The sequence below is a fragment of the Cetorhinus maximus genome, unplaced genomic scaffold, assembly GCF_964194155.1.
Source record: "Cetorhinus maximus unplaced genomic scaffold, sCetMax3.hap1.1 HAP1_SCAFFOLD_1937, whole genome shotgun sequence".
Classification (NCBI taxonomy): domain Eukaryota; kingdom Metazoa; phylum Chordata; class Chondrichthyes; order Lamniformes; family Cetorhinidae; genus Cetorhinus; species Cetorhinus maximus.
Genome location: NW_027597877.1, coordinates 33,168 through 50,978, shown reverse-complemented (window position 1 = coordinate 50,978; position 17,811 = coordinate 33,168). Strand labels below are relative to the sequence as shown.

General features: G+C 50.8%; 1 protein-coding gene across 1 annotated transcript; it reads left to right on the top strand.

The window, feature by feature from the left end:
* Positions 1-1,090: 1,090 nt before the first annotated feature.
* LOC144676803 (uncharacterized) lies at positions 1,091-12,273 on the top strand (the record flags this gene model as incomplete). Its single annotated transcript, XM_078537126.1, has 4 exons — positions 1,091-1,384; positions 6,169-6,456; positions 9,891-10,007; positions 12,163-12,273. Coding segments are annotated over 4 exons (779 nt in total), but the record flags the coding sequence as incomplete, so codon positions are not given.
* Positions 12,274-17,811: the final 5,538 nt, after the last annotated feature.

Here is a 17,811-nt window from a genome sequence, read left to right as displayed (position 1 = left end):
AACCTCTAGCTGAGAGGCCTGAGCCAAGATCCAAAGAAAAAAGCTCCACCGGCAATGTTGCACTCCCTCAGTAATGGCCGCACCCACCCCTCCATCCCCACCCCGGGTGTCAGTCCCAGGCTGGTGATGCGGAGGACATTGGGTTCCCATTGGGGCCAGATTGGCAACGCTGATCTTTGGTGAGGGGAAGTAATTCAAGATCACGCCCTCTCCCTGCCCCTTTTCAGGGAGAGAGTTCCAGGAACTCACGACCCCTCCGAAAGAGAGAGAGAGAGAGAGAGAGAAACCTCCTCATCTGTTTTAAATGGGGGGACCCCTTAATTTTTAAGCAGCGACTCCTCGTTCTAGACTCTCCCAGAAGAGGAAACATCCTCTCCACACCCACCCGGTCAAGACCCCTTCAGGATCTTTAAATGTTTCAATGAAGCCACCTCTTACTGTCCTCCTGGTTACTGTGTCAGCTGTGGCTCAGTGCATAGCACCCTCGCCTTTGAATCAGAAAGGTTGCGGGTTCACGTCCCTCTCCCGGAAACCAAGAACTGTGAATGTACTCGAAAGAGTTACATGCGATCTGTCGGTAACTCGAAAGAGTTACTGTTCATTTCCATTTGATGGCATCACTAACTTCCTTAACCACCGATGGTGCAAGGTTCTTGCAACACTGTTCTTCCTTGGTGAAATATATCCCCGCCCTGCCTCAACCTTTCTGTTTAACTCTCTAAAATTCCACATCTCGCTATTTAGTTTAAAGCCCTCTCGCCTGCCCTAGTTATAGGACTCGTCAGATCACTGGGCCCAGCACGGTTGATGTGAAAGCCAGTTAGTGATGCTATCGAATTGAAATGAACAGTAACTGGGAGATCAGTAAGAGGGTGACTTAACTGAAACATGTCGGATCCTGAGGGGTCCTGACAGGGTGGGTGTGGAGAGGGTGCTTCCTCTTGTGGGAGAATCTCTTCTCGAGTAGGAACTCCAAGCGGATACAAGCTGAGCCTGTCCAGCCTGGTCCTGGTACCCGTCCGGTGAACCTTCCCGGAACTGCTAGCCTTTTCTCTAACTGCTTCCGTCCGCCGTGTTATTCCCCCACCAGGGGTCAGACCCACCATCCTGCTGGAGCCCAACTACAGTGTATTCCTCAAAGGAGAGTCGGTTAATGTTACCTGCACCATCTGGGAACGCAACACCAGCCGGGGGATTGATTTTTACCTGGACGGCTCCTTCCTGACCCATCGTGACATCGGGCCCGGGAGAAACTCCGCCAGTGTGCGAGTGGCCAACTTGACCTCCAAGGGCGCTGGGAGGTACAGCTGCAAATATGGGAACCAGCTGGCCGGGGAGTACGCGAATTCTTCCCTCGATGCCTCGGTGCACATCGCCGTGACAGGTGAGCAGGGGAGACGTTTTACAAGCACTGCTCGGGTACCGATGCGCGCTCACCTGAAGGGGACGCGTGGCGTGGGTGGGGGTGATAGATACAGAAGGGGAAGATGGACGGTGGGGCGACTGAATGTGACTCAGGCTGAGGCAAATCGAGGGAGAATGGCGAAGAGAGAGTGAGAGAAACCAAAAAAAAGAGGGAGGGAGGGAGAGAGACAGAGGGAGACAGACAGAGACAGGGAGGGAGAGAGAGAGAGAGAGGCAGAAAGGGAGATACAGAGAGAAGGGGAGAGACAGAAGGAATGAGAGAGAAGGGGCGACAGAGGGCGACAGGGGTAGGCAGAGGGAGAGAAAGAGACAGAGAGGGGGAGAGGCAGAGAAAGATAGAGACATGGGGACAGAGAGAGAGAGAGATGGAGAAAGAGAAAGAGAGAAAGATCGAGAGATAGACAGGTAGACAGACAGAAGGAGAGAGAGACTGAGAGAGAGAGAGAGAGAGAGGCAGAGAGTGGGAGGCAGAGAAAGAGAGAGAGAGTGACAGAGACAGACAGACAGAGAGACAGAGAGAGAGAGAGATAGAGAGAGAGATAGACAGGTAGACAGACAGAAGGAGAGAGAGACTGAGAGAGAGAGAGAGGCAGAGAGTGGGAGGCAGAGAGAGAGAGAGAGTGACAGAGAGACAAGGGGGAGAGAGAGAGGCAGAGACAGAGAGAGACAGGTAGAGAGAGACAGAGGGGGAGAGACAGAGGCAGAGACAGAGTGGGACAGGGTGAGGGAGACAGGGTGAGGGAGACAGAGAGAGAGAGAGACAGAGAAAGAGAGAGAAAGATCGAGAGATAGACAGGCAGACAGACAGAAGGAGAAAGAGACCGAGAAAGAGAGAGGGAGAGAGAGACAGAGAGATAGGCAGAGAGTGGGAGGCAGAGAGAGAGAGAGTGACAGACAGACAGACAGAGGGAGGGAGAGAGAGCGACAGATAGAGAGAGACAGAGGGGGAGAGAGAGGCAGAGACAGAGAGAGACAGAGAGAGAGAGAGAGAGAGAGGGAGAGAGAGATAGGCAGAGAGTGGGAGGCAGAGAGAGAGAGAGAGTGACAGAGTGACAGACAGACAGACAGAGAGAGGGAGAGAGAACGACAGATAGAGAGAGACAGAGGGGGAGAGAGAGAGACAGAGGGGGAGAGAGAGGCAGAGACAGAGAGAGACAGATAGAGAGAGACAGAGGGGGAGAGAGAGAGACAGAGACAGAGAGAGAGACAGAGAGCGACAGAAGGGGAGAGAGAGAGGCAGAGACAGACAGGGTGGGACAAGGTGAGAGAGAGAGAGACAGCTGTAGATAGATAGAGAAAGAGGAAGTGTGTGCGTGTGTGAGAGAGAGAGAGAGTGAGAGTGAGTGTGAGAGAGACAGGCAAAGAGGGAGAGAGAGAGAGAGAGTGCGAGACAGAAACAGAGAAAGCAAAAAGAGAGAGACTGAGAGGTAGACCGTGAGAGACAAAGAGAGAGAGAGAGAGAGGGGGACAGAAACAGAGAGAGAGAGAGCAAAAAGGAAGAAAGAGAAAAGGAAAGGAAGAAAGGAAGATGGAGAAAAAGGAAGGGAAAAAGTAATAAAGAAAGAAGGAACGAAGGAAACAAATAATAAAGGAAGTAAGAATGAAATAAAGAAAGGAAAAGAACGCAGGGAGGAAAGCTGGGAAAGAGGAAAATAAAAACAAAGGAGAGGTGGTGGGTTATCTTAAAAAAAGAAACATTCTGAATCTCAGAGCCTCACAAGCTGAGGTTACGTCCCACTCAGTAAGTTTCCTGTCCGCAATGCAGGCGGGAGGCAGCACCTTAGCGCACAGCAAGATCCCACAAAGCGTAAGGTGGTCAGCAAACCCGGGCCGCCTGCTTTGCTGCCGCCGGGCAGCGGGTCCCACGGCTGCGCAGGTCAGCACCTTGCGGAGGCCCCTAACAGTGTCGGCTAACCGTCATACTGCATTGCTCCGAGGGCTTGCCCAGTTTTCACCAATCGGTGTTGGCCCTGGGCACGGGAAGGGTAACAGAAGGAGGGAGCCAAAGGAAAGAGCGGGAGAGCAGAGAAATAGAGAGAGAGAGCGAGCTCGAATTCGTACCGCACGTGTTGGGAACTCCCCGGGGAAGTTGAGAGGCAAGTGCGTAATTTGGAGGAGATGGGAATATCCACCTAAACAGCCTCGATTGGCTCGAGCGCAGATGGGATCAATCCCGTTTCGCGTCGTGGGAGTTTGCAAATTGCTCCATGCGCAGTTTCTGCGCTGAATAGTGGGAAGTAGGGAGGTCATGTTGGAGTTGTATAGAGCCTCGGTGAGGCCACAGCTGGAGTACTGGGTGCAGTTCTGGTCGCCACATTATAGGAAGGATGTGAGGGCACTGGAGGGGGTGCAGAGGAGATTCACCAGGATGTTGCCTGGGATGAAACGTTTAAGTGATGAAGAGATGTTGGATAGACTTGAGTTGTTGTCGTTGGAGCAGAGAAGACTGAGGGGCGACCTGATCGAGGTGTACAAGATTATGAGGGTCATGGACAAGGTGGATAGGGAGCAGCTGTTCCCCTTTAGTTGAAGGGTCAGTCACAAGGGGGCATAAGTTCAAGGTGAGGGGGGCAGGAGGTTTAGGGGAGTGGTAAGTGAGGAAAAGCTTTTTGACCCAGAGGGTGGTGAGGGTCTGGAATGCGCTGCCTGGGAGGGTGGTGGAGTCGGGTTAGCCTCACATCCTTTAAAAAGTACCTGGATGAGCACTTGGCATCGTCATAACATTCAAGGCTATGGGGCCAAGTGCTGGTCAATGGGATTAGGTAGGTAGGTCAGGTGTTTCTCACGTGTCGGTGCAGACTCGATGGGCCGAAGGGCCTCTTCTGCACTCTGTGTGATTCTGTGGAGTGCAGCAGGTTTGGGAAGATATAAGCCTTTCTTAAACATACAGATACACTCCCTATCATCCACACACACACACACGCACACACACACACGATCTCTCACACACACTGTCACGTTTACACGTACTCTCATACACTCATACTCTCAGACACTCTCTCACATATACACTCAGACACACACGTACACACACACACTCTCTCTCACACACAGACACAAACTCTCTCTCTCACACACACATACACACACACACACTCTCTCTCACACACAGACACAAACTCTCTCTCTCACACACACACACACACACACTCTCTCTCTCACACACAGACACAAACTCTCTCTCTCACACACACATACACACACACACTCTCTCTCTCACACAGACACAAACTCTCTCTCTCACACACACATACACACACACACTCTCTCTCTCACACAGACACAAACTCTCTCTCTCACACACACATACACACACACACTCTCTCTCTCACACAGACACAAACTCTCTCTCTCACACACGTACACACACACACACTCTCTCTCTCACACACAGACACAAACTCTCTCTCTCACACACTTTCATTCACTTCCTCTCATCCGCACTCACACGTTGACACACAGACGCTCAAACACGTACACACTCGCATACACACACACACAGTCTCATACACACACGCACACACTCACACACACGCACACACACTCACTCTCTCATACACACAAACACACATTGGCAGACACAGACAATCAAACACACACGTCCTCGCACACACACACTTTCATGCACACTTACCCATTGACACACACCAACATTCAAACACACACACACACTCTCACACAGTCCCTCTCTCTCACACACGCACTCTCATAAACATGCACATGCACACACTCACAGGCCCCCACACACAGACACTAATACGCACAACTCACACACACACGCAAACGCATTCTGTCTCGTGCAAATACACACACTCACGCATTCACACACAAACTCAAATGCTGCAGCCCATGCAGTGTCGGTACACCCACAGTGCTGTTAGGGAGGGAGTTCCAGGATTTTGTCCGTGTGGTGTAGGTACACCCACAGTGCTGTTAGGGAGGGAGTTCCAGGATTTTGTCCCTGTAGTGTAGGTACACCCACAGCGCTGTTAGGGAGGGAGCTCCAGGATTTTGTCCCTGTGGTGTAGGTACACCCACAGTGCTGTTAGGGAGGGAGTTCCAGGATTTTGTCCCTGTGGTGTAGGTACACCCACAGTGCTGTTAGGGAGGGAGTTCCAGGATTTTGTCCCCTGTGGTGTAGGTACACCCACAGTGCTGTTAGGGAGGGAGTTCCAGGATTTTGTCCCTGTGTTGTAGGTACACCCATGGCGCTGTTAGGAAGGGAGTTCTATGATTTTGACCCAGCGACAGTGAAGGAACGGCCGATATATTTCCAAGTCAGGATGTTGAGTGACTTGGAGGGGAACTTCCAGGTGGTGGTGTTCCCCATGTGTCTGCTGCCCTTGTCCTTCTAGATGGTAGTGGTCGTGGGTTTGGAAGGTCTGTCGAAGGAGCCTTGGTGAGTTATTGCAGTGCATCTTGTAGATGGTACACACACTGCTGCTACTGTGCGTCGGTGGTGGAGGGAGTGAATGTTTGTGGATGGGGTGCCGATCAAGCGGGGCTGCTGCGTCCTGGATGGTGTCGAGCTTCTCGAGTGTTGTGGGAGCTGCACCCATCCAGGCAAAGTGGGGAGTATCCCATCACACTCCTGACTCGTGCCTTGTAGATGGTGGACAGGCTTTGGGGGAGTCAGGAGGGTGAGTGACTCTCCGCAGGATTCCCAGCCTCTGACCTGCTCAAGTGGCCACTGCCTTTATCTGCCGCACGGTTATTCATTCTTCTGCATGTTCATCCAAACAGATCCCCTGCAGACTCCCAATATAGCCTTATTCACCGTCAGAGGGATGAATCTCATCAACTGCACGGTCCAGAACAACACAGGGAACGGCACAATGTACTTACTGGAGTTGGAGGCCAGCGGGTCTAGGCAAGTTCAACACGCGGAAGTGTTGAATTTCACCTCGACGTTTCCGTTGAATAACAGCGATGGCAACATTGCTGGCCGCTACGTCTGTTTATACGAGGTGCAAGTCAAGGGTAGATCGTTCAACTCCACCTACACCGAGTCTGTCCTAGTCGCTGTTCCAGGTGAGTGAGATTCAACTTTCCATCAACGCTCTTGGTAAACTAAGGCACCAGGCATTCTTCATGTTCTTGTGGTCAGCAGTAGTTGACCAAATGTCAAGCCAGATAACATTGACTTTTCCTCATTCACTGAGGGGGTGTGGGCGTCGCTGGCTGGGCCCAGCTTTTATTGCCCGTCCCTAATCGCCCCTTGAGGTGGTGGATGAGCCGCCTTCTTGACCTGCAGCAGTCCCTGTGGTTTAGGGTACACCCACAGTGCTGTTAGGGAGGGAGTTCCAGGATTTTGTCCCTGTGGTGTAGGTACACCCACAGTGCTGTTCGGGAGGGAGTTCCAGGATTTTGTCCGTGTGGTTTAGGATACACCCACAGTGCTGTTAGGGAGGGAGTGCCAGGATTTTGTCCCTGTGGTGTAGGTACACCCACAGTGCTGTTAGGGAGGGAGTTCCAGGATTTTGTCCCTGTGGTGTAGGTACACCCACAGCGCTGTTAGGGAGGGAGTTCCAGGATTTTGACCCAGCGACAGTGAAGGAACGGCCGATATATTTCCAAGTCAGGATGGTGAGCGACTCGGACAGGAACTTCCAGGTGGTGGTGTTCCCATCTGTCTGCTGCCCTTGTCTTTCTAGATGGTAGTGGTCGTGGGTTTGGAAGGCGCTGTCGAAGGAACCTTGGTGAGTTCCTGCAGTGCATCTTGTAGATGGTACACATGCTGCTGCTACTGTGCGTCGGGGGTGGAGGGAGTGAATGTTTGTGGATGGGGTGCCGATCAAGCGGGGCTGCTTTGTCCTGGACGGTGTCGAGCTTCTTGAGTGTTGTGGGAGCTGCAACTCATCCAGGCAAGTGGGGAATGTCCCGTGGTGGAATTTGAGAATGTTTGTGGACGAGTTTACTGAGACAGGGAGAGTCAGTTCTCTGGAGGGTTTGGAAACAAGGTTGAGAAGCGATGGACAAAATCAAATTTTTTTAAAAAGCAGACACGTGAAAATATACAATTTTCTGAGCAAAATTGAAATGTCAAAAGAGTAAATTGTCAAGATGTTTAAAAAGTGAACAGAGTGGGTGAGTGTGTGTGTGGTGGGGTGAATGTGAATGAGAACACTTGAGACTGGGAGTGCGGCAGACATAAACGGTGTCCCTTCCCTCTCACTCTCCCTACACACAGGCACTGACACACGCACAACACACACACACACACACACACACACACACACACTCACCCCTCACACACACACACACGCACACATAACCATCTCAGGCACACACTCTCCCTTTCACACATATAAACCCACCACTCTCACACACACACTCTCAACCCTCACACACACACACGCTCACCCATCACTCACACACACACTCACCCATCACTCACACACACGCTCACCCATCACTCACACACACGCTCACCCATCACTCACACACACGCTCACCCATCACTCACACACACGCTCACCCATCACTCACACACACGCTCACCCATCACTCACGCACACACTCACCCCCACACCCCCATCACACCCTACGCAAACACACACATACACACACTCCTAGACACACACACAGACAAACACACACACATACTCATCCCTCACACACACACAGTCACCCCCTGTCCCACCCTATGTAAACACACACATACACATGCTTCTCACACACACACACACACACATTCTCCTCAGTATCTCTCTCTCTCCCCCTCACACAAACACTCACACGCCTTTCTCTCTCTCTCTCACACACATACACATCCCTCACACACACTCACTCAAACTACCCTTACACACACACTCTCTCACACACACATTCACCCCTCACTCACTCACACACACGCCTCTCTCTCTCTCTCTCTCACACACACATTCACCCCTCACACACACACTCACACGCCTCTCTCTCTCTCTCTCTCACACACACATTCACCCCTCACACACACACTCACACGCCTCTCTCTCTCTCTCTCTCTCTCACACACACATTCACCCCTCACACACACACTCACACGCCTCTCTCTCTCTCTCTCTCTCTCTCACACACACATTCACCCCTCACACACACACTCACACGCCTCTCTCTCTCTCTCTCTCTCTCTCTCACACACACATTCACCCCTCACACACACACTCACACGCCTCTCTCTCTCTCTCTCTCTCACACACACATTCACCCCTCACACACACACTCACACGCCTCTCTCTCTCTCTCTCTCTCTCACACACACATTCACCCCTCACACACACACTCACACGCCTCTCTCTCTCTCTCTCTCTCTCTCACACACATTCACCCCTCACACACACACTCACACGCCTCTCTCTCTCTCTCTCTCACACACACATTCACCCCTCACACACACACTCACACGCCTCTCTCTCTCTCTCTCTCTCTCTCACACACACATTCACCCCTCACACACACACTCACACGCCTCTCTCTCTCTCTCTCTCACACACACATTCACCCCTCACACACACACTCACACGCCTCTCTCTCTCTCTCTCTCTCTCTCACACACACACACCCCTCACTCACACACTCACTCAAACAACCCTTACACACACCCTCTCACACACACATTCACCCCTCGCTCACACACATACACACATGCGCACACACACACACACACGCACATACATAAACACACACCCCTCACATGCATGCATATGCACACACACACACTCACCACTGAGTCACACACTCACTCACCCCTCACTGACACACATACACACACACCCCTCTCATTCACAAACACACACACACACACTCAACCCTCACACACTCATGCCTCACATGCATGCACGTGCACACACACACTCACATGCCCTCTCTCTCTCCCTCACACACACACACACACACATCCCTCACACTCACACACACAATCACTCCTCCCTCTCTCTCTCACACACACACACTTCCCTCATATATACGCACACACACACACACACACTCACTCCCCCCCCACACACACAAACTCACCCCGACACACACTGCCCTCTCGATTAGGCACTCTAGAGTCTAGTTGTTTCGTACGGTAGCCGCGAAGAACCTATAATGGGGGAGATGGTTAGCAAGTGCAATGGCCAATTTTGCTTGGATGTGCACTGCTTAAGGTGCTGACAAGGTGAGCACTAAATGTATCACACACTCCGAGTACCCCCGTGCTGTCGTTGAAGGGAACTGAGGTCGACCAATGAGATGATCAAGAGGGATGTGCAGATGGAGAATGACCATCACACCATCTCAGCACATTAACTGATAAAGCTTCTAACGTCTTCCACCTCCTATACACAACTGATCACAGCAATGGCGGCCGAGGGACCTTATGCAAGAGACAGATGCATGGATGCAATTGTGTTCAATGTGTTTGGCGTCAAATAAACAATGAAACTGATACAGTCAAAAATGACCCACGTTGTTTTCTTTCTCTCTCAATGTCATTGTAGCCTCCCCGAATGTGAAGAAAATCGTTGGCTGGTTCTTAGCTACGCTGATACTCCTCATGATTCTGGTCCTTTCCGTGTATTACTTCAGAAAGCCGAAGACTTGCAAGACCAAACGTGGTAAGATGGATACTTTCTGTCCATGTCTTTATTACTTCCCCTACTTTGCATCGCATATGTTGCGACGAGAGGACCAAGTTCACTCTTAGGGTGTGATCCCCACTGTAGGTCAGTGGCTGGTCATCCTGCAAGGAGCTCAACGCCATTCGGAGCAAAGAATCCCGCTTGACTGGCTCCCCATCCACAAACATTCACTCCCTCCACCACCGACGCACAGTGGCAGCCGTGTGTGTACCATCGACAAGATGCGCTGCCTTGTCCCTTCCAGTGGAATTATACTTCTCGCATTGAAACAAATGCATTTCAGACCCCCCCCCGCCCCCAGTCCCACACAGTGACAACGCAGGTGGGTAAGGTAGTCAGGAAGGCATATGGCATGCTTGCCTTCATTGGCAGGGGTATTGAGTATAAAAGCTGGGAAGTCATGCTGCAGCTGTGTAGAACCTTGGTTAGGCCACACTTGGAATATTGCGTGCAATTCTGGACGCCACATTACCAGAAGGATATGGAGGCGTTGGAGAGGGTGCAGAGGATGTTGACCAGGATGCCGCCTGGTCTGGAGGTTATTAGCTATGAGGAGAGGTTGGAGAAACTCGGATTGTTCTCACTAGAGCGACAGAGATTGAGGGGCGACTTGATAGAAGTTTACAAAATGATGAGTGGCATGGACAGAGTAGATAGTCAGAAGCTTTTTTCCCAGGGTGGAAGAGTCAATTACTAGGGGAACATAGATTTAAGGGGAGAGGAGAAAACTATAGAGGGGATGTGAGGGACAAGTTTTTTACGCAGAGGGTAATGAGTGTCTGGAATTCGCTGCCAGAGGAGGTGGTGGAAGCAGGTACGATAGTGGTGTTTAAGAGGCAGCTTGACAAATACATGAATAGGATGGGAACAGAGGGATATGGACCCCGGAATTGCAAAATGTTTTAGTTTGACGGGCAATATGATCAGCGCAGGCTTGGAGGGCCGAAGGGCCTGTTCCTGTGCTGTACTTTTCTTTGTTCTTTGTTCACTGCAGTGACTCACCAAGGCCCCTTCGACAGCACCTCCTAGGGGAGCTGGTGTACTGTGGTGGTGGCACTAGCAACGCAGAGACCCAGGGCAACGCTCTGGGGAATCGGATCAAATCCCGTCACAGACGCTGGTTGAATTTTAGTTCGGTTAACAAATCAGGAAGATAAAGCTTGGCATGAAACTGTCGTCGATTGCCGGGAAATCCCACCTGGTTCATCGATGTCCTTTAGGGAAGGAAGTCTGGCGTCTTTGCCTACATGTGACTCCAGACACACAGGGATGTGGTTGACTCTTAACTGCCCTCTGAAGCGCCCTAGCAAGGTTGGGCAATTAGAGACTGGCAACATTTTCTGGCCATGCCAACAATGTCTACATCCCACGAAAGTTCCAAAAAAAAAATACACCCGTCAACTCTACCGCCTAGAAGGGCATGGGCAGCAGACACATGGGGAACACCACCACCTGGAAGTTCCCCTCCGAGTCACTCACCATCCCGACTTGAAAATATATCGGCCGTTCCTTCACTGTCGGCTGGGTCAAAACCCTGGATGGTCAATGATGGTTACATCCACCTAAAATGAGTTTTTGAAAAATGTTTTTATTTCATGTTATGTTTTAGTCAAACTGGCTATAATTCTTTGTACGTTGTGTTTGAAGACTAGGCCTTTATTCACTGGAGCTTAGAAGAATGAGAGGAGATCTCATTGAAACATATAACATTCTGACAGGGCTAGACAGGCTGGATGCAGGGATGATATTTCCTCTTGAGTGGGTTGGGAGGGGGTGTGTATTCTAGAAGGAGGGGTTACAAACTCAGGATATTGGGGTAGACCATTTAGGACTGAGATGAGGAGAAACCTCTTCACTCAGAGGGTAGTGAACCTGTGCCATTCTCCACCACAGGAGGCTGTGGAGGCCGAGACGCTGAATATATTTAAGAAGGAAATAGATAGATTTCTGGACTCCGAAGGTGTCAAGGGGTATGGGTGAACGATGGCGTTGAAATAGGGGATGAGCCATGATCTTATTGAAGGGCGGAGCAGACTCAAAGGGCCGAATGACCCACTCCTGCTTCCATTTCCTATGTTTCTTAACAATTCTGTCTACAACTCTATTAACATGATCTTTCTCCCGCCCACAGAATACAGGATTTACGTGCGAGAAAGACTTCTCGACGACGTGACACATATCGAAGCTATCGATGATGATACTCCTTTTTAAATGGACGCTATTTTTACGTACTGTATTTGGATGACCCGTGAAGATATTGGGGGCTGGTGGGAGGTGGAGGGGTGGGGGGAAGGGTTGGGGGTAGAATTTGTTCTGTGCGGCAGAGCAGTATCCCTCTGGCCTTCAGTTATACTCGCTGCCCAGATGTAGATTTAGAGGTCGGCAATTGGAATGGCCATTGGCCGCTCGTGTAACAAGCGCCTGCTGCAACTTGGGATCCTCTCGCGATCAGGCCCAAGGTTAATGTTTTTACCCCCAGTCTGTTGGACGCGAAGACTGAAAAAGCCAAACTTTGATCCCGGTCAACGCAAGAAAAATGTCTGACAAAAGAACATGGTATTGCAAAATTAGTATAACCAACCGAAATTAGCCTAGCTGCTTCTATGACTAGCGGGACTGGCGCTGGTTAAAGACATCTGGCGGCAGAATTTTATTTGGGCGCAGCTGACGAATCACATCTGCGGCCCATCCGAAGTTCCAAACTGCTGGCTTCATAGGGAATAAACACGTCGATTGCACCCACTCTGTGTCTCCGCCCAAGTGTCATTTTGCAACCAACGGCCTGATTCCAAATTTGTCCCGTGCAAAACGTGACAGCTCAACACAGATTTGTAGTGCACATCTGTAGAAATATTACTCCGTGCAACGCGGGTTTCAATGTCCAAATGTTTGCTCTAACGTCTAAATAGTTATCGGTGAGGCTCTTCTACTCTCCGAGGTGAAAATAACTAATAAGACCATAAGACACAGGAGCAGAAATTAGGCCATTCGGCCCATCGAGTCTGCTCCGCCATTCAATCATGGCTGATAAGTTTTTCAACCCCATTCTCCCGCCTTCTCCCCCTAACCTTTGACCCCCTTACCAATCAAGAACCTATCTATCTTGGTCTTAAATACACTCAATGACCTGGCCTCCACAGCTTTCTGTGGCAATGAATTCCATAGATTCACCACTCTCTGGCTAAAGAAGTTTCTCCTCATCTCTGTTCTAAAAGGTCTTCCCTTTACTCTGAGGCTGTGCCCTCGGGTCCTAGTCTCTCCTACTCATGGAAACATCTTCCCCGCGTCCCATTCTATCCAGGCCTTTCAGTATTCTGTAAGTTTCAATCAGATCCCCCCCTCATCCTTCTAAACCCCATCGAGTATAGACCCAGAGTCCTCAAACGTTTCTCAAGTGTGAGGGATATTCATAAATTCATATTTAGGTGAAATTACCCTTCAACCAATAACATTGCAAATAATTATCTGGTCACACAGAGGCATCATGATGTCCACCATTGATGTGTTACACTCTTGGTTTAAACATGGACAAAAGAGCTGAGCCCCCGAGGTGAGGTGAGAGTGACTGCCCTTGACACCAAGGCAGCATTTGACCGAGTGGCATCAAGGAGCCCTAGCAAAACTGGAGTCCATGGGACTCAGGGGGAAAACTCTCTGCTGGTTTGGGTCATACCTAGCACAAAGGAAGATGGTTGTGGTTGTTGGAGGTCAATCCTCTCAGCTCCAGGACATCACTGCAGGATTTCCTCAGGGTTAGTGTCCTCGGCCCAGCCATCTTCAGCTGCTTCATCAATGACCTTCCTTCGATCCTAAGGTCAGAAGTGGGGATGTTCGCTGATGACTGCACAATGTTCAGCACCATTCGCGACTCCTCAGATACTGACGCAGTCCATGTCCAAATGCAGCAAGACCTGGACACTTTCCAGGCTTGGGCAGACAAGTGGCAAGTAGCATTCGCACCACACAAGTGACAGGCAATGACTATCTCCAACAAGTGAGATTCCAAACATCACCCCTTGACGTTCAATGGCATTACCATCACTGAATCCTCCACTATCAACATCCTGGGGGTTACCATTGACCAGAAACTGAACTGGACCAGCCATATAAATACTGTGGTTACAAGAGCAGGTCAGAGGCTGGGAATCCTACAGAGAGTTACCCACCTCTTGACCCTTCACCATCTACAAGGCACAAGTCAGGAGTGTGATGGAATACTCCCCACTTGCCTGGATGAGTGCAGCTCCCACAACACTCAAGAAGCTTGACACCGTCCAGGACAAAGCAGCCCCGCTTGATTGGCACCACATCCACAAACATTCACTCCCCCCACCACCGACACACTGTAGCAGCAGTGTGTGTACCATCTACAAGATGCACTGCAGGAATTCACCAAGGCTCCTTAGACAGCACCTTCCAAACCCACAACCACTACCATCTAGAAGGACAAGGGCAGCAGACACACAGGAAAACCACAACTTGAAAGTTCCCCTCCAAGCCACTCACCACCCTGACTTGGAAATATATCGGCCGTTCCTTCACTGTCGCTGGGTCAAAATCCAGGAACTCCCTCCCTAACAGTGCTGTGGGTGTACCTACACCACAGGGGACAAAATCCTGGAACTCCCTCCCTAACAGCGCTGTGGGTGTACCTACACCACAGGGTCAAAATCCTGGAACTCCCTCCCTAACAGCACTGTGGGTGTACATACACCACAGGGACAAAATCCTGGAACTCCCTCCCTAACAGCACTGTGGGTGTACATACACCACACGGACAAAATCCTGGAACTCCCTCCCTAACAGCACTGTGGGTGTACCTACACCACAGGGACAAAATCCTGGAACTCCCTCTCTAACAGTGCCGTGGGTGTACCTACACCACCTGGGCTGCAGCAGTTCAAGAAGGCAGCTCACCCCCCACCCTCTCAAGGGGTAAATAGAGATGTGGAATACATGCGACCTAGTCAGCGACACCCACATCCTGTACATGAATTTTTAAAAAAACCTCTGTTGGCTGCCACAATCCGTCTTTGGCGACTTCTTTTCATTGGTTTTTGAAGCACTTTGGCCGCCCTAAGGTCGCCAAAGGCGCTATATGAATGCAGGCCTCTTCTGCCGAAGAATTGCAAATCGCCTTACTTTAACACTGCGAGTATTTTCCGTTTAACGTGAAATGCTCTTCCGTTTCTCCTTCCCAAGGGAGCTCATTGCACATTTCTACTTCTGTCCTCCCGCCTTTAGTCCCGGTTAGAATTCACTCACACTGAGGATCACATGAGCCTAGGGAAGTGAGCGATCATTGTTTAGGAACGCTGAAAGGCTTGCTGGGTGAATCGAAGCTTTTGAGACTGAGGCCGGAAAGGTCTTTTTCCTATTAGGCAATAGGGTCAAGGGGTATGGACCCAGGGTGTAAATGTGACATCGAGGAAGAGATGGACCATCATCAAATTGAAAGGGAAACAGAAACACCTGGGAAAAAACTCAGCAGGTCTGGCAGCATCGGCGGAGAGGGGCACTAGTTGACGTTTCGAGTCCTCGTGACCCTTCAACAGAACTAAGAGGTAGATTCGATAGATAAGAGATTAGCCTTCTGGCTCACAACTGCTTGGAATGAATCAAGACTTACATTCAGCGATTGACCGCTCTACCTGCTCATAAAATGCTCGCTATACGTCTATGGATAAGGTTAACACTTGGAAGCCAAAAAAAAAAACCCACTCCTATTTCCCATCTGGGTCGACATTTAACTGCAGCGTTGTCTCCACAGGCGAGAGCCCACAATTACTGGCATTGCTACCCGTGGTGCCCCATGACCATATCTCCTTTCTCAGTGACTGTCTCTGTCTCCGACTCACCCCACCTGGATTTCAGCTGAGGTTCCATCCCTCATGTTTCGAACCCACCCCAGGATCACGGGTATCTCCGGGACACACGACGCTCCTCGGGCTGCTGTTCCCGTCGCATTCTGAGATCCACACTCAGTGCCATGCGCCGCCACGTGAACACACTCGACCTCTCCCTCCAGCAGCTCCGCCGCGCCCCTTTTCCAAAGCTGCCCGTGCCCCCAGTTTCACTTGATTCTTCGCCTCATCCGACGCCTCAACAAGGAGCTTTTTCCCTTTCTCTCAAGTGCCAAGGAACGCAAGCTCCAACAACTCATCGACACCAACACCCATCTGGGACCCTCCACCCCTGCTTGTCCCTCCGTCCCCACCCCCATCTTCCAATCCCAGCCCCAGCCGCGTATCCACCATACCCCCTGACCTTCCCCTCTCCGACGCTGAACGTTCAGTGCTCAGCAAAGGACTTAGTTTCATACCCTTACGCCCTCATCTCAATGAATTTCGGGCTCGGCATGATGCTGAACTCTTCTTCCGCCGTCTTCGTCTCCGTGCTCACTTCTTTGGGCAGGAGTCCTCTCCCCGTTCAACGGATCCTTTTACCCACCTCCAATATTCTCCCTCCACCTGGACCCCTCCCTCTGGATTCTTACCTTCTCTTGATCTTTTCATTGAGAACTCTCGGCGTGACATTAGCCGTCTCAATTTCTCTGCTCCTCTCGCCCACTCTAATCTGTCTCTCTCTGAACTCACTGCACTCCGTTCCCTCAGGTCCAACCCCAACATTGTCATCAAACCCGCCGACAAGGGTGGTACTGTTGTTGTCTGGCGCACTGACCTCTGAAACTACCATTTTCCACCCACGGCCGTTGACAGGGCCCTCAACCGTGTCCGGCCCATCTCCCGTGCATTCTCCCACCCAGAAACGTGATAGGGTCCCCCTTGTCCTCACTTATCACCCCACCAACCTCCGCATTCAAAGGATCATCCTCCGCCATTTCCGCCAACTCCAGCATGATGCCACCACCAAATACATCTTCCCTTCACCCACCCCTGGCGGCATTCCGCAGGGATCGTTCCCTCCGTGACACCCTGGTCCACTCCTCCATCACCCTCTACACCTCAACCCCCTCCCATGGCACCTCCCCATGCCCACGCAGAAGATGCAACACCTGCCCCTTCACTTCCCCCCTCCTCACCGTCCAAGGGCCCAAACACTCCTTTCAAGTGAAGCAGCATTTCACTTGCACTTCCCTCAACTCAGTCCACTGCATTCGTTGCTCCCAATGCGGTTTCCTCTATACTGAGTTCAACAATTTTAGATCTCCTCCATCCCCACCCGCTTTCCGTTTCTTCCCCCTCCTTTTTGTTTTTTCCCAATAATTTATATAGATTTTTCTTTTCCCACCTATTTCTATTATTTTTAATATATTCCACCCATCGTTTATCTCTACCTTTTATGCCCTTTCAGTATTATTTCACCCCACCCCCACTAGAGCTATCTGTACCTTGTCTGTCCTGCTCTCTACTCTTAATTAGCACATTCCTTTAGATAATATCACCACCTTCAACACCTCTTTGTCCTTTGGTCTGTGACATCTTTTGGTTATCTCCACCTATCACTGGCTGCTTGTCCTAACAACACCTCCCCCCCCACCTTAAACCAGCTTATATTTCACCCCTTTCCTATTTTTACTTAGTTCTGTTGAAGGGTCATGAGGACTCGAAAGGTCAACTGTGCTCTTCTCCGCCGATGCTGCCAGACCTGCTGAGTTTTTCCAGGTATTTCTGTTGTTGCTATGAGGCCTGCACCCTCACCCACCGAACTGCCAAAGGCCCATTCAGGCCATTTGGGTACCAATTAAAACAATTAACTGAGCTGCCCGTCCAGCCTTAAGGTTGGCGGGCAGGCAAAGAGACTAGTTGGCTTTTGCACT